Raw genomic sequence first — 18,461 nt, 5'->3', positions numbered from 1 at the left:
TAAAATATTTGTGAGATCAGTAGGACGGACTGCACTACTACCCATTTGTAGCCACACTGCACGCACTCGCACAGACCGAAGCAAAGTTGACAGAAGACCTAGCAGATTGTGTGTGAGTGTGTTATAAAAATTGACATATAAAAAAACAAAGGGTAACAGTTAATATTGTGTAGAAAGAACAATGTCAATTAAAAATACTTAAAGAAGTCTAATTACATGAAAAAAGAGGTAAAATAATCTTGTCAGTGTTAGTTACAAGAAGAATGTGAAACAGAAATATGCCACATTGCCACAACATAAAAAATGATTTAAAAATCATTATATTGCTAACAGTCATACTAGAAAATTAAATTACCAGCTACAGCAAGAAGACATCTGATACAGACGAGACACCACCTCACGTGAACCGAAGGCGATCCGGATTGCAGGCATACGCGCAGATGCAGCCAGAATGGCGGAAGGCAGCAATTGAAGCACACACTTCTCAAGACTAAATATTGTAGTCTGTCACGAATATAGCTTCCCCAGAAAGTTCTACAGTTCATCAAAAATATTATAAAAAAAACACTATTTAGTCACATTAAAGCGAGCACCTGTCAAAAGCCCGAATAACCACCTTCCGCAGCACGGACCACTGCGAGATGTTCGGGGAGAGAGAGTCGGTCAGGTTCTGGAAGGTACCGAGAGGGATACGGAGCTGTGCTGACTCGAGTGCTGAGGCCAGTTACATTAGGTTTCTCAGTCGGGGATCCACGGTACGAACAGCTCGGTCGAGGTGGTCCCACAGATTTCCAATTGGGTTTCAATCCAGAAGTTCGAGGCCAGGGTTGTACGATCTACACATCCCGATGCTCTTTAAACTACGCACGTACACTGACAGCTGCGACGTGCCACAGTGCCGAGGAAAAACAAATTGCGTGTTTGGGTGGACACGGTCCCCCGAGGATAGATGCGTACTTGTGATGATCCACTGTGCCTTCCAGATCACCCAGCAAATGCCACAAAAACATTTCACCAGGCCATAACACTCCCTCCTCTAGCCTCAACTCTTCCACTGTTCCAAAGGCCACCTGTCTGATGGAGCACAAAATATGATTCACTTGAAAAGGCCACTTGCCACCACTCAGTGGACATCAAGTTGCAGTACTGGCACGTGAATTCCAGGCCCCATCGCCGACGAACGACACGGCGCGGGTGCACGAACTAGACACCTCGGTTCATTTGGGTGGTCAGCTGCTGAACAGTTGCACGTCTGTTCGATCGTAAACGTCTCCGCAGCTGTCTTACTGGAAATCTGTGGGACCGCCTCGATCGAGCTGTTCGTACCGTGGATCCCCGACTGAGAAACCTAATGTAACTGGCCACAGCACTGGAGTCAGCACGGCCCCGTCATCTTTGACCGACGGTGCACCACAGGTGCTTTTGGACAACATCAGTGCACCACAGTGGCATGCGAACAGCCTTACAAACTTAGCCATTTTGGAAATGCTTCTACTCTTAGCCTGAAAAACCACAATCGCGCTCCTTAGGACGTCAGATAAAGTGCCACGTCAGACAAGTTTGCACTTGCGCATAATGACTGTCGTCGGCTGCAGAACGGAATGACGACAGTGAAAATCTGTCCGGACTGGGACTCGAACGTGGATTTCCCACTTATCGCGAGTGGTCGCCTTAACATGTGGCTACCTGTGCACGACTCACGGCCAGACCCAAATCTCCGTATGTGGTCTGCTCGATGAAAATGGAAAAAAAAGCTAGATTTACTTGAAGAACTGTAGATCAGCTTTTGTATGAAGAGTATTAAATGAGCAGGAGTTCAATCAGATTATTTCTTCAGTATTTTTGAGTAACTGTTATAGAATGTTTCTATAAGTTACACTGATGATAGGTCACAACATTTCAACCCAAGAATTGTATGCTTCTACTCCTGCCTTCTGCCATTTGGCTAGTCCTGCGCATACAACTGCGAGCCAGATCACCTTCACGATACGTGAGGTGGCGCCCCGTCTGCATCAGCTGTCTTCTCGGCATACCTGTTAACCCTTTTGCTGCTTTGGACATATATACACATCCTGCCACACCATTTTTAAGGTACAGTGGACATGTATATGTGTGCTCTTTCGGTATTCTTACAGTGCAATGGATATCTGTGAGCATCCTGAGCTGCTGACCTCTCGTTGTTGCAGAGAAGTTACTTCCCTATCTCAGTGAATAAAAAAGATTTGAGTATATTTCATACAACATATGTGCCTCGTTGTGTGCTATCATTCGCACAAAAAACTCTTTTTAATATCTTGAATAGTTTATGAGATATGAGAATTGTTATGACCAGACAATACATGATGTTTGAGGACACGAATGGGCACATCAAGCGTGTCTGTCCATTGGGTATAAAACCCAAGAACTCGAGAATGAAATGAGGTAATGTTCTGCTCCTAATTAATTTGCTGCAATACAATAACACATGGCATATAATGAAAAGAAATTCAGTCCTTTATCAAGTGAAGATATCAGACTGTAGGATGTGCAAAAATCAAATCTTTTCACCTAATAGTTTTCAAAAAATCTGATAAGTATTTTATATCGGCCAGAACGCCATCTGTCAGCACAGACACCAGCGTTTGGCAAGCACTACAGCCACCTTCAGCACAGAATGCCGAGAGCATGTCTGTAGCAGCAGATGGGTTAATTTCATTCTGCTATGCAATATGTTGACCATATAATTTGTAAATCTTTTGTTACATTGTGGAACAGGCTACTGTGCCATTTCACATTCTGCTTTTACCTTTCTTCTATTTAATAATGACTAGATTTACTAGTCTTTGTTTTTTTTATGAAATTCAATTTCTCTGTCAAGTATTTTTTAATTATTGCACTGTTCTTTCTACATACAACTATGTTACCTTTTATTCTTTCTCTATGTCTGTCTATGTAACTTTATACACTCGTGCACCACTTACCAGCTCTCCTGTCAACTTTTACTTCTGCCTGTGCAAGTTCATGCAGCATTCAGTTATGTTATGGCTATGAACTGGTGGTAGTCATATTAATCCAACTGGACACACAAACATTTTACTTGCTATCAATGACCTTTTTGACTACAATTTTATTACTCCCATGAAGCGTGGACTGCACAGTTGGTGAATTCACTTGCATGCATCAGCAATACAAGCAGGGAAGGGTATCTGTGGAGAGGCCAGACAATCGTGGTTTTGAACATTTTTGGAAGATGACTGCTAATAGCTGTCAAGTAATGTACGAAATGCATGTCTGACCATCAGCTGTGTTTTAATTAGTATGTTTACCTTTAAAAGTCCTGTGCATTATACTGGAATTTATGGCATGCTCTACATATGAGATGTGGCCATTATTTAAGTAATGACAGATGTGATGATGTGGCTAAAACTGTTCCAATCCTGATTTGTAAGACAGTCTGTGACTGAAACCAGTAGATATTTGGGTTTTAATTAAAAATCAGCTGTGTTCATACATGCATTTCATACAAACATGTGGTTCCTAAAGAGGGGAAACAGGAATGGCTAGACGACAAATGTAAGGCTTTAGAAGCATATTTCCAGAGGGGAAAGACAGATACCACCTACAGGCAAATAAAAGAGATCTTTGGAGAAAAGAGAAGCAGCTATAGAAATATCAAGAGCTAAGATTCCAAAACCAGTACTAAGCAAAGAAGTGAAAGGAAAAATAAGTATACAGATTGTCTATATAAAGGAGATGAACTTGAAGGCAGTATTACAGAAGTGGAAGAGGACACACATGAAGATGAGAGGGGAGATGTGATACTGCAAGAAGAATTTCATAGAGCAGTGAAAAAGCTAGGTCAAAACAAGGCTGCAGGTGTAGATGACATTCCATCAGAACTACTGATAGTCTTGGAAAAACTCTTCCATCTGGTGCGATAGATGTATGAGACAGGTGAAATATCCTCAGACTTCAAGAAGAATATATTAGCTCCAATCCCAAAGAAAACAGGTGCTGACAGATCTGAATATTACTGAACTATCAGTTTAATAAGTAATGGATGCAAAATGCTAACATGAATTGTTTACGGAAGAATGGCTGAAGTGGTAGAAGCTAACCTTGGGGAAGATCAGTTTGGATTCTGGAGAAATGTACAAACACGTGAGCCAGTACTGACCCTATGAAATATTAGAAGATGAGTTTAGGAAAGGTAAGCGTACATTTATAACATTTCTATACTTAGAGAAAGCTTTTGACAATGTCGACTGGAATACTCTATTTCAAATTCTGAAGGTGGCAGGGGTCAAATACAGGGAGCGAAAGGGTATTTACAATTTGTAAAGAAACCAGATGGCAGTTAGAAGAGTCGAGAGGCATGAAAGGGAAGCAGTGGTAGAGTAGGGAGCGAGACATGGTTGTAGCCTATACCTAATGTTATTCAATCTGTACACCGAACATGCAATAAAGGAAACCGAAGAAAAATTTGGAGTAGGAATTAAAGTTCATGGAGAACAAATAAAAACTTTGACATTTGCTGATGACATTTTAATCTGAGAGAGAGCAAAGAATTTGGAAGAGCAGTTGAACGGAATGGACAGTGTCTTGAAAGAGAAATATAAGAGGGAGATATAAGATCAACATCAATGAAAGCACAACAAGGATAACTGAATGTAATCAAATTAAATCAGGCGACCTTTAGGCGATCAGATTAGGAAATGGGACACTAAAAGTAGTAATTAATTTTGCTATTTGGGAAGCAAAATAATGACTGAATCAGAGAGGAAATAAAATGTAGACTGGCAATGGCAACAAAAATGTTTATGAAGAAGAGAAATTTGTTAACACGGAATATAGATTTAAGTGTTAGAAAGTCTTTTTCTGAAGGTATTTGTCTGGAGTGTAGCCATGTACGGAAGTGAAACATGGACAATAAACAGTTTAGACAAGAAGAGAAAAGAAGGTTTTGAAATGTATGCTATAGAAGAATTCTGAATATTCAATGGGTAGATCACGTAACTAGTGAGGATACTGGGAAATGAAAAGAAAAGAAATTTGTGGCACAACCTGACTAAAAGAAGGGATCAGTCATCAGTTGATAGGACTCGGCCTGACACAGAAAGAGATCACCAATCTGTAATGGGGGGGGGGGGGGGGGAGAGGGAGAGGGAGAGGGAGAGGGAGAGGGAGAGGGAGAGGGAGAGAGAGAGAGAGAGAGACTTAAGACTTAGTTCGAGCGTATGTCTGTGAGGGGACACGGGGATAGAGGGGAATTAATATCTTAGAGGGGGCCCAACAGATGAATACAATAAGCAGATTCAGAAGGATGGAGGTTGCAGCAGTTACTCAGAGATGAAGAGGCTTGCACAAGATAGAGTAACGTGAACAGCTGCATCAAACCAGTCTTGGAACTGAAGACCATAGCAACACCATCTTATATTCTTCCTTTTGAATATTCTCACAGTTTTTAATTTTTTCCCACTGTGTGCGACATACTGTTTGATACATTTATTCCCACAGGTGTAGAACCAGTCCAATTTTTGTTGTGCTGTTACACCCAAAATTTTTCACTGAATTTGTCTCTACTGAAAGTGCTAGTTATTTCGTGATATTGTTATGATCTGTACATCCACTTTTTGCTAAATCAGTGTCTCATATGAGTACAGTATGTGCCGTGTCTCTCCTAAAACATAGTAACCTGCAAACCTACAACACAGTCATGTCCTGCAATTGGCCACACTCGTGATGCCCTCTGCATTCGCTCTGTTTCTACAGTATTTGATCAGTATTGAAGATTAGTTACTATCCGAAATGGCTACTAGGTTATGGTTTTCTGTTACAATGCTGTAATTAAGCTGCAGTACAATATTTATGCACTTACACTCAGATCTTCATTTGGTAGAAGTGAACCATAAGAAATACGAAAAGTATGTATTGGAATTCAAGAAAATAGTCAATGTTTTATGCTATTTTGAGAAATAGTGATTATTTGATTAAAGTATATATTTCTTAATTAAAATGCAAGACATCGGCAGTAGCAGTACTAGTAGTAGTAGTTGTAGTAGTAGTACAGAAATTCCACCAACTGATAACAAGCAGCGTTGCAAAAAGAACTGATGGAAATATTACTAACGGTATCCTTTTATGTCAGTGTCCTAATTTGATCTCAAACAAATGAATCAAAATTCAAACTTTCATTATATGACAAATGAATCAAAATTCAAACTTTCATTATATGACAGTGAACTGCGGTAGAATTTCTGTTGAATAAGCATCTACTAATATTTCAACATGAACTTTACTATCCACAGTGGGGACAGGAAGTGATTAACAGTTTCTCATGAATCAGCACAGATATGTTGTGGATCACACACGTAATGCAGTTATGTACAGTTATTCAATACTATAACTGGTGAGCATTGATGAAACACAGACATTGAACGTTAGTCACTACGTGATGCAAATCATTACTAGGGTCTGCCACCAATATTTCAATCCCAAGGAGCAGCACGTAGCTCCGCAGACAACTGACTGCCGCAGAGCTGTGATACCATTTGGGATACCAAATTGGAGAACAGCAACTGCTGCAACTTCAGAGAAGCGGCAGTAATTCCCGCTGGAATTCCACTGAATGATCACTCTGTGGGTTTACAGGGATTGGGGCTACATTGTGAAACAGAATTGCCACTTGCCACATTTTGGGATGGTACCGTACCTATGAAGCCTCTACAGCAATGTAATTGGTTGTATTGCCGTCTCATATGCAACTTCCTTTTCACATGCAATGCTCTTTCCCAGCAGTCTTTCAACAAATCTTTTACTTGAATTTCCATTTCAGACCAGTTTTTAGTATTATCCCTAAGAACATATATGATGTGACACACTCAACATGTTCGCTATTAAACTTGTAATTAGACACTATACTGTTCTCTGTTTATGTCAGTCATTATCTTACATTAATCCATATTTCACGTGGGAATAGAACTGCGAGAGGAGTTATTCATTTTCCGCACATGCTCTTTGAGAGGGAATGGTACGGAAAGTCGAAGTGGTTCTGTATTTATGTACCATCTGCCAAACCCAAGTGTTAACTACAGAGTAATTGTGTAGAAGTAGATTCTTCCTTACCTGAGATTGACAAGCTTTCCAGGAAACTTATCAAACGGCACTCCAGTAACACGGCAATAATCAAATATCAGGCAGTGCAAACCCGATAAATCAAGGATACTGCTAAGACCTGGTTGCAACTTCACAAAATCCATGTTTTCGAATCGCAACTTGTTAAGTCGCGGTAGCCCAACTAGGGAGGGGAACAGGGCTTCGCCAAGCCCTCTGCAACACGATAAATCCAGTCTGGAATAAACCGTAAGTGTGTTATTGTTTATCTGGTAACAAGTTGGCAGAGAAAATGTTAATGAATTTTACTTTTGGTGGCCATCTGTGAAACCGAGCATTTTTCATGTAAATGAAAAATTATGAATGCCTTCAAGAAAAAAAAAAAAAAAACTCCAGTATAATGCAGATGGGGAAAATGATGGACATACTTGAAGTGACATGGCATGGCAGCGACGAACAGGAAAATCTTAAAGAAAATTCTAAAGCAAGGAAGGTAACTGTCTCAATCTGAAGCATGAAAGCAATTAACTAACTCCTATAAAGTGCCTAAATATCAGGTTTCTTTATTCAGAAGCCCTTGTTGACACAGTGATAAACACCAAACTGTAAATAACTGTAAATAAGCCGTTGCCTTACTATGAAAAAAATTCAGCTGTACTCATTGACAGTTTTTATATATCTTTAGTAGCAGAAAAAGATCAATTTTGCAGGGTTTTTATTTTCTTCTGTTTTCTGCGGACATTATAGATAACTCGAGAACATTCAAAAAATTGTAGAAATGTTAGTATACTATGCTAAAATTTACTCTCAATTGCTCAAAAATACTCTCCAGCACTCTGAAATTCACTGAAGTACTTGATAGAGCTTTAACGTGAAATAAAGTACTTAGCTGATAACTTCTTTATAGAACAGCGAGAACATTCCAAAACATTCAATAACATTCAAGAACGTTAAAACAAATTCAGGTACTTTCTACAACATTCGAAAACATCCGTTCACATTCGAAAATATTCATAAAAGTGTGACAACATAGATAAATTTTTTCCATTACAATATACTCTGGTACGAAAGAGATGGAAGAAGTTCTGGTGACCACCATAATGCAACAGTAACCACTTCAAGTACTCATATATCCAGAAACAACAACTTGCTTATGAACTATATTTGTCATCTTGTTATGTGGTGAGTAGATACATAAATTTTTTTGATGTCTCAGCCCCAGTAAAACCTACATGTAGCTGACTGTGATAAAAGCATGAGTCTTCCAAATTAATACAACATCTTTGAATTGTTACATTAATACTGCCAACTACATTTCTTACTGCTAGAAGGCTCTTTCAAATAATCCGCATGAGTAATTTCGAACAATATCTGGAAAAAATTATGTATTAAGTCATTTGGGCTGTTGACAGTATTACATACATCATTTGTAAGTTCAATTTGGGCAATTACAAACTCAACTGGGTGGGTGCCTTCACTAATGTGCTGGAGTGTTTTAACAAAATGTTTCACTTCATCATTCAAAAGCTGAACTCTCATATTTGTTCTTAATTTTAATTTCCTCGCTAGAGGCCAAAGAAATTATTTCTTCAAACAGGCACTGATTTCATCTGCTGGAGTTGATTTTGGAAGACCTAGAAGTGTTTGCTGAAAATGTCCAGAATGTGTAGGTAATGCTCCTCCCATTTATTTCAGAATACCTCAGAGATCTAGAACATTCTCAAATCTCCTGAAGGACTCTGTTACCTTTGGGAACATTCTTGGAAATTTTTAGAAGAAACATTCTGGCCCAACTGCCAATTTGGCACTTGATTCTAAGTTGCTTCATCATCTTCCCATAATAAGTGCATTGGTGAGATGCCCTCTTTTGACACCCATATCTTTGAAATCAACCCCTGAATTTCGAAACCAAACCACGTCCATGGCTGCGGGATGGAGAACTACCATATGTCCCCACGGGGCTGTATGGGTGTGGTGGGGATATAACAGCACCCACGGACAAATGACTCTTACATTTACCATGTTGTTGTGAACAAATGCCTGCTTTAGACACCCATATCTTCATAATGAACCCTTCAGTTACAAATCAAAATCTCCTTCATGGATTGGAGATGGAAGATCACCACATCATATGACCGTCACAGAGTTACGAATTTCGCTTTCAAAGTTTTTTCAACATTATATTGTATGCCGGAGGGAGGGGGGCACAGAGAGAGAGAGAGAGAGAGAGAGAGAGTGTGTGTGTGTGTGTGTGTGTGTGTGTGTGTGTGTGTGTGTGTGTGAACATATTTCCTCTGTAGAGACAACCACTCTTCACTGATATACTTCCATTCTGTTTCAGTTTTTAACTGATGTAAAAATGAAGCAATACCTGAATTGCATCCCACATCGCCTGCTACTCCACTCTTCCACAAAGTAAATGATGCAGCTAAGACCAAATTAAACATTTAAATATCTGTTACTTAAGCGACATATTTTAAGAATGGATTTTTGTGCTGCAGAACAACATTTGAAACTTTTTGTCAGATTAAAACCGTGCTGTTGTCCATGGAAGATCTCTCTCCCAGAGTAGTCATTCCCGCTACGTTATGGTCCTTGGTTTTACGACTTCTCCACAGGGCCATTGGGGAGTTTCACGCACTAAACTGTTAGCTAGGCAATGTGTTTTTTGGCCAGTGACTGACAGCAAAATTTTATATTTTGTCGTAGCTTCTGAGCAGTGTCCCTGACAATGGGCATCTCCCAGGATGTCCTGCCCCTGGTCCGCTCTATGCCAGCCATTGGACATATTCGTGTTGACTTTGCAGGGCTCTTCCCGAATTCCTATTGTCTCTCGGTTGTAGATGCATTTTCTCAGTTTCCTTACATTCTCCGGTGAGCGTGGACATCTCTGGCGGAGGTCACAATTTGTATGCGTTTTCTCTATTATCCATTCTGATAATGGGCCACAGTTCATTTCTCACGCCTTTCAATTGTTTTGTTCCCATCACGGCATTCGTCACGTTACGGCTCCACTATTCCACTATCAATCGAATGGCAAGGCAGAGCCGCTAGTGAGTACGTTCGAGTCCTAAGTGCAAAAGTTTGCTGCAGATTCTTTCTGAGCATCTATCGCTCCGTGCCTATTAAGTTGCTCTACGGCCAGCAGGCCGTGCGCTTCTCCACCTTCCGGGGCCTGCGCCACACCTGCCGCGGTCAGGTTCATCCGGCCCCTTCACGTCGGGTTCACCGTGTCGGTGCGAGGGTTCGGCAACTTCCGCCTGCCACTGTCTCTGTGACGTCCGTAAGGCTGACGGGCAGACCACTTCGATCAGTTGCACTTCGGCTCACCGCCGGAAGCTACCAGGTCACGGGTGCACACCCCGCTGCCGCAGCCCCAGCCGACACGTGCTGTGGAGGCACCCCCGTCCCACAGGCTGCCTCCTCTACGTGCGGCACTCTGGGGTTACAGCTTCCCGGCACCAGCAGTGGTCCGTCTCCGGCTTCGGGTCTGCTGCCACAACCGGCTGTTCTGCTCCACCAGCCTCATTCGCCACCGTCGCGTCGGCCACTGTCGCCGGTGGCACCAGCCTCACCTCCTCTGCACTGGGACCTGCCTGCTGGTGACGATGCAGAGAAGGCGACGGCACTCTCCTGTCTGGTGTTGTTGGGCACTATTCCTAAACTTCATCCACTTCCTGATCATCAATTCTAATGTTAAGTTTCTTGCTGTTCTTATTTCTGCTACTTTCATCTTTCTTCAATTTACTCTCAGTCCATATTCTGCACTCATTACACTGTTCATTCCATTCATCAAATCCTGTAATTCTTCACTTTCATTGAGGATAGCAATGTCATCAGCAAATCTTAATACTGATGTCCTTTCACCTCGAATTTTAATTCCACTCTCGGACCTTTCTTTTATTCCCGCCATTGCTTCTTTGATGTATGGATTGAACAGTAGGGGGGAAAACTACATCCCTGTCCTCACTCGGTTCTTCACTTTCCACTGCTATTATTCCCTCTCGGCTCTTGTATATTACCCGTCTCTCCCTATAGTTTACCCCCATTTTCCACAGAATTTCGAACACCCTGCATCATTTTACATTGTCTAATGCTGTTTGCTGGCCAACAAATCCTATGACTGTGTGTCGATTTTTCTTTAGTCTTGCTTCCATTATCAACTGCAATGTCAGAACCACTTCCCTGGTGTCTTTACCTTTCCTGAAGCCAAACTGATCACCATCTAACACATTCTCAACTTTTGTTTCCATTCTTCCGTATATTATCTTTGTGTGAAACTTGGATGCATGAGCTGTTCAGCAGATTGTGTGATAATGTTTGCACTTTTTGGCTCTTGCAATCTATGGAATTGTGTGGATGATGATTTTCCAAAAGTCAGGTGGTATACTGCCAGACTTCTGCATGCTACACACCAAGGAGAATAGCCTTTTTGTTGCCATTTGTCCCCATGACTAGAAATTCTGATGGAATGTTGTCTATCCCATCTGCCTTATTCAATCTCGAGTCTTCCAAAGCTCTTTTAAAATCTCATTCCAATACTAGATCCCCTACCTCTTCTATGTCGACTCCTGTTTCTTCTATCACATCAGACAAATCTTCCCACTCATAGAGAACTTCAACGTACTCTTTCCACCTGTCCATTCTCTCCTCTGCATTTAACAGTGGAATTCCCACTGCATTCTTAATATCAGTGTCCTTGCTTTTAAGTTCACAAAAAAGTTGTTTTGACTTTTCTATATGCGGATGCAGTCCTTCCGACAATCATTTCATTTTCAATTTCTTCACATGTTTCATGCAGCCATTTTGTCTTAGTTTCCCTACACTTCCTATTTATTCCCATTCCTCAGTGGCTTATATTTCTGTATTCCTGAATTTTGTTGAACATTTTTGTTCTTCCTTTTTTCATCGATCAACTGAAGTATTTCTTCTATTACTCATTGTTTCTTCACAGTTACCTTTCTTGTACCTATGCCTTTCTTTTAAACTTCTGTGATTGTCCTTTTTAGAGCTGTCCATTCCTCTTTAAGCGTACTGCATACTGTGTTATTCTGACCTGCTGCATCAACAGCCTTAGATAACTTCAAGCATGTCTCATTGGTTAGCAGTCCTGCATCCCACTTCTTTGCGTATTGATTCTTCCTGACTAGGCTACTCTTTATCACTACTACATTGTGATCTGAGTCATTATATGTTCCTGGATACGCCTTAGAGTCTGGTTTCTGATTTCGGAATCTCTCTCTGACCATCATGTAATCTAACTGAAATCTTCCCGTATCACCCGGTCTTTTCCAAGTATACCTCCTCTTCTTGTGAGTCTTGAAGAGAGTATTCGCTATTACGAACTGAAATTTATTACAGAATTCAATTAGTCTTTCTCCTCTCTCATTCCTTGTCCCAAGCCCAAATTCTCCTGTAACCTTTTCTTATACTCCTTCCCCTACTACTGCATCCCAGTCCCCCATGACTATTAGATTTACATCTCCCTTTACGTACGGTATTATCATTTCAATATCTTTATATACTTTCTCTGTTCATAACGAATCCTACACCTGTTATATCATTTTCTACTGCTGTTGATGTTATCCTATACTCATCTGACCAGAAATCCTTATCTTCTTTCCATTTAACTTCACTGACTCCTGATATATGTAGATTGGCCCTTTGCATTTCCCTTTGCAAATTTTCTAGCTTCCCTACCACATTCAAGCTTCCAGCAATCAACACCCCGAGTCATACGATGTTATCCTTTCGTTGATTACTCAATCTTTTTCTCACGGTCACTTCCCCCTTGGCAGTCCTTTCCAGGAGGTCTGAATGGAGGATTTTTCTGGAATCTTTTACCAATGGAGAGATCATTGTGACACTTTATCAGTTACAGGCCACATGTCCTGTCTCACCCCGAGGACAAGAGTGCCCTGAACCTCCATCTGCACCTCCACCCTCTTCGACAAGGACGCTGGCAGAATGAGGGTGACTTCTTATGCCACAAGTCATAGCCTGCCAATGCTGATCATTTTTATTCAAAATCTGAGCGACGGCGGAATTCAAACCTGGGACCGAGGACGATTGGAGTGATAATCATTGATGCTACCCCTAGAACTTTCCCACTAAATGTGAATGTCACACAATGGTTAAATGTCCACAATCATCACATGTCGGTTAATGAGACTTTCTGAATGTCGAATGTGTCTTTCGCAACAGCACTCATCCCACACACAATACAAATACTTTGAGCTTCCTCCATTGCCTTCAACTCTCTATTAAACCCAAAACAGACAATGTGAAAAATGTTGGACCTATTTCCTCTTTCAACTATTTTACATCACTTAAACAATGTTCATAAGTTTCAAGTATGCAAACTCCGCCACGTAACATCAAAATAAATACAAGAGCTTCAAATAAGAAAGTGACAGTGGATCAGTACAGACACAGCACCGGGCTGCTACCACACGGTCAGATGGCACTAGATGACAGGTGGCCAGCAGCCGGTAGCCACTGTAAGGGCCAGCAAACTTGCAAGTGTGAACTGTTCTGATATTGACACAGTGACAAGCTGTTCTGCAGAAATGTTTCCGGAAGTTTTTGCTTTTACTGATGTGTTAGAATGTGAAGCGAATTATCTTTGAAGTTCCATCAGATGGATAACTTTAACAGAAAGCTGAAATACAGTGTAAAAACTAGAGGAATTACTGGACACAACTTTGTGTCTACATTGTGTGTCTCACCACCGATATAGCACAACTCGAGAAGTCCTCCAGACACTTCCGTATCCTACACCGTGCATACGGATGGGGTTAGAATTCTGAGGGGTGGCCAATTTCATTGCCCCCTAAAGTGAACAACTCAGACTTTTTTAAGTCTCTGCGGTGGCCAAGTTTTTGCACCTAAGACTGTACACCATTCCAGCGTCAATCCTACAGTGGAATCCGTCACTCGTGGTGGTGGCACGTCAGTCTTTCAGCAATCCGTGACCTAACATTTTAATCGGGTGAGAGATACGGGGGACGTTCTGCCTAGGCGTACTGACGACCATCCTCCACATCGAGCTGGGTCAATTTGTACATCATCTTGTCGAGAGATGTCACAGAGGCCCCAAACGGCATGTCACAGCCAGTGGACTTAACTTGTCACAAATGTAAGAAATTACTAGTAGTACAAATAAGTGGTAATCTCATTCTGTATTCGATGCCATCTGGCCCGAACAACAATGACATAGGCTACCTCGCAAATGTTTTTTCTCCTCTCAGCCTCCACACTTTGACAAGTACACCTTCAAGAAATCACAGAACCAGACGATGTGGTGCTGCTCCAGTGTGTGGTGTTGTTGTTGGGCACACAATGCTGTCAGCACACCTCTCTTTGCTGCAGCAGTGTGGGAAACTGCAACAACGGTCGCCACGCTACTGTCAGTATCTCGCTCTCAATGAACGATATACGGCCGTGTGACCCTAGGTGACCGAAAGAACGACGTGTCTGTCGCCTCGGGCCTCACTCACTGAGGACCGTCGACATCCCGGATCGAACTGAGCACAGGTCTCCTAAACTTATCAATTCCACGTTTGCATTATATTGGGTCGGTGCATAAGTTTGTAGAGTTTTTCCGTAAGTTTAATAAACACGACAGATACACATTACAGAGACTTTTGTCATAAATATTCTCCTTTAATATTTACAACAGTCTGCCAACGCTGGGGTAACTTTACCAATATGCGGCAAGCAGTGTTCGGAGTGTATTTTCATTGGGAAACGAAGTTTCTTTAAGATTGTTAAACAGAGTGGAAAAGATGAAAATATGAGGTGTGGAATGACTTCCCAACTCTGTACACCGTTTACTGTTAGTCTATCAGAATGCACATGGGTGTTATTGTGGAGTGGCATCACTTCGTGCAGTCTTCCTGGCTGTCATTATCACGTTGCATCTGCTGGACATCTCGGTTGTTGACAATAAAAGTCAGCAGTGGCGGTTAAACCTCAGGGAAGCAGTTCACAGTACAACAGACCGTCGGCTGTTCCACCACATGCATAACATTATCTTTTGTGAATGCGCACAGGTTTGTATATGAGGAGTTGTTGCTTTGTTTGGGCTCAGCCATTCCATTATTTTCCTTATCTTAGCATAAAGACACCATTTCTTCTCACCAGCAATGATACAGCATAAGAATGGTAGGTGTTATTTGCAGCCGACTGACGATGAGCGAGCAGGTATACACGTGTGGCCAGCCACTGATTTTTGTGGTTTTAGCTTAGATGGTACGATATCGATATATCCGATTTTTCAACCTTCCTCACCACATGTAAATGTCACACAACGGTGGAATGGTCACCATTCATTACATTTGCCAGTTCTGGACAACAATGACACGGACCATTGTGCATTATTGTGTTTAAACAATCAGAATCTGAAGATCTTGCCAAATGCCGAGAGTTACTAGTGTCACAATGACCTAACTTAAAACGAGAAAACCATTTCCTTGCTGTACTCTGTCCGACGGCATTATCCCTATGTGTGGTACAAATGTTTCTCGTTGCCTCCGCTACTGTCACCCCTCTACTGGACTCGATCAGAAGAATAAGTCGAAAATGTTCAGATTTCTCCACTTGGCACTCCATTTTCTAGTGTCCACAGCTCCCCTTTGTCTCCAAATGACAAAATGACAATATGTAAATTCAAATGGCAACAGTGAACCACAAATAAAAAATGACAATTGACAAATAAACGTGTAGAAACTAGAATACAAACATGTAAAACAAAAACTGTACAAGTTATGCACAAACCTAATACCTGTGGGATCCCAAGCGAAGCAAGCAGCGCTGTAGTCAAATGATAAACTACCGTGACTGCCGGCCACGATCCTGCAGACGGCACTCTCTGACACTCGCTGGCAGACATTTCTCCATCTTAGATGAGGCAGTAACGTGACCTTCTGGCAAACAACATTCACACGTGACTTCTGGATGAGGAACTCGCTATGTAATCTTCCTTTACATACATAAGATACGTGGAGTTACTTCTACCCAGTCTGTGTGGCTGCACTGAAATGCTAATTGTCTGCATATCCAAACGTTCAGTACACTACTTGCCAACTTGATATTTGCTGCCTACTGCCGCTACGTATTGCAGTTCTAATCGTCAATAGTTTATTTTCTTTTAGGGTCACGACTTAACGATTCATAATGCAATTTCAAACACCACATTTATGAGTAATTTCTGCAACTGTCAACTGCTGCAGCAGTTATAGTTTCATTGCTCAGTTAAAGTACATTCCAGTGAGCAACACTACTTACATTTCAAGATGTTGCAGATGGTAGATCTGAGAGAAGGCAGTATCAGACAGATTCTCAGCATATTTGATAGACAGCTCTCGCAAAGCAGGGCACCCGTGGCTGATGGCAATCACTGCGTCATCATCCAGTTTGCACCCATTATGTAGATGTAGCACTCTCAGCTTTGGCAGCCCTCCGTTCCTTAAAAGAAAATGGAGTACATAGTTTACGTTGTGCCACATAATTTTGTCTTAATAATGGTTGGTGGGGAAGGGGGAAATAGAGAGAGAGAGAGAGAGAGAGAGAGAGAGAGAGAGAGAGAGAGAGAGAGAGAAATCTTGACACTATCTGTTTGCAAGAAGATGACACAACCTGCTTGCCAATTTTGACAACCTTGCCATGCTAATTGAATCCAGCTGGAAAGAAACTCTCATGAAAAGATTTAAATCATAACACTACATTGTCCAGAAATGTCCAAGTCATAGATCACAACAGCCTACATGATTTGGATAACGTAGTATTGTTAGAATACTGAAAAGTAATGCATTTGTAGTTGTTAAGTGTACTATTTTCCCAGAGAACAAATATTTGATTTTGACTGGTTCAAGACATACTTGATCCATCACAATTGTGACCACTCTGATATGGAGGTGGTTGTTACACAGGGGAGGGGGGAACCCTGTGACAGTAAGGTAATATTAGTGTAGGCAATATCAATTTCAGCAAAATTTTCCCTAATAATTGGAGCCAGAAAAGCAATGTTGGGGAGCTATGGCTGAAAAATGACAACCAATCAGCAAAGAGCACACAGAAGTTGTGTGTGTGTGTGTGTGTGTGTGTGTGTGTGTGTGTGTGTGTGTGATTTTTGTCAGAATAAGGTGTACTTGTCAGACTCACTCTACATTAGCAATAATTAAAAACATGTGGCCTTTAGATTTCATCATTGCACCTTACAGTACCACACGTCCATCATAGTGCAGCGCTGTTTCTCCAGTACAAATTATTATTTTAAAACATTAATGACATTATGGTACAATTAGCATAGTTGATTTGTTAGTCGAGCATTAGCCAGTCAACATGAAAAAACTTCACATATAATGTAACTGGCCACAGACAAGCATTTACAGTTGACCGGGATTTGACTGATCAGCAGACAACAGTATCTGTTAATTTAAAAGCACACACATTTCTGTGTGCTTGCCGCCTTTTGGCTGCCCCTCCACAATGGTGCAGTTACGACCTATGGTTATTCAGAAAATTCTGCTCAATCTGACATCCTCTACCATCCTCCAAGGTGATCAACATGCTTTTTTTCTTTCTCTTACATTACATTGTCTCACAAGTTTATTCGCTTTTCATTACAGTACAATCACAAAGAATATCTGGGACCACAACTCCGTGCGGCACGGCTACGACAAAGTGTCTGCCGACCTGTCTGCTTACACACTTCACACATGAGGTCGTGCACAATATAACTAAATAAGGTGGATTGGTTTTGTAAATAAACTATTTATTTCTTGCAGTATACATCATAATTGTTGACAATATACTGCCATTCTCTAGGAGCTTGTAAATGCCTTTCTTTCAAAATATGTGAGTTTTCAGGTTGACGAACTCTTCGAGATTCATTCTGTTGTCTTCCAAGGAGGTGATGCATTTGCCACTCAGAAAATTCTGCAGGGAATAAAACACATGAAAGTCAGAGGGGGTGAAGTCTAGTGAATACGGCAGTTGGGATAACACGTCCCACTCAAAAGAACACACCTTTTGATGGGTCACCATAGAGGTATGTGGTCTGGCATTACGGTATGTGTCCCACATACGGTCATTTCTCATCGATTGCTGCCTCGAGACGAGCAAACTGTGAAGAGCATCTCCTGGAAGTGGTAGTCTCATTTGGAAGAAGTTCGTAATACGGGATGCCTTTACAATCCCTCCAGGGGCATAGCAGAGCCCCTCTTATATGCAGCCCCAGTTTAGAAACCGACAGTGGTGGCTATTCTGTCTCGTGCCACAATTTACTCTTCCAGGCGTTGTTGTACACAATCCACTTCTCACTTCCAGTCAACAGCCCTTCCAGAAAAGGAGCATTCTGATTGTGT

At 41.4% G+C, this 18,461-nt stretch overlaps 1 protein-coding gene across 4 annotated transcripts in view; it reads right to left on the bottom strand.

The window, feature by feature from the left end:
- LOC126428312 (uncharacterized) overlaps positions 1–18,461 on the bottom strand; it is a 196,262-nt gene that overhangs the window by 69,732 nt on the left and 108,069 nt on the right. For 3 of the 4 annotated variants that reach the window (XM_050090244.1, XM_050090245.1, XM_050090247.1), the window contains one exon: positions 16,381–16,560. In XM_050090244.1, coding sequence (XP_049946201.1) covers positions 16,381–16,560 — 180 coding nt within the window. Of the gene's footprint in view, positions 1–7,104; positions 7,330–16,380; positions 16,561–18,461 lie in introns of all 4 variants that reach the window. The other variant, XM_050090246.1, reaches the window with a different exon arrangement.

This window comes from Schistocerca serialis, chromosome 12, assembly GCF_023864345.2.
Source record: "Schistocerca serialis cubense isolate TAMUIC-IGC-003099 chromosome 12, iqSchSeri2.2, whole genome shotgun sequence".
Lineage (NCBI taxonomy): Eukaryota > Metazoa > Arthropoda > Insecta > Orthoptera > Acrididae > Schistocerca > Schistocerca serialis.
Note: the sequence above shows the minus strand (reverse complement) of the source record. Positions and strands in the feature narration are given on the sequence as shown.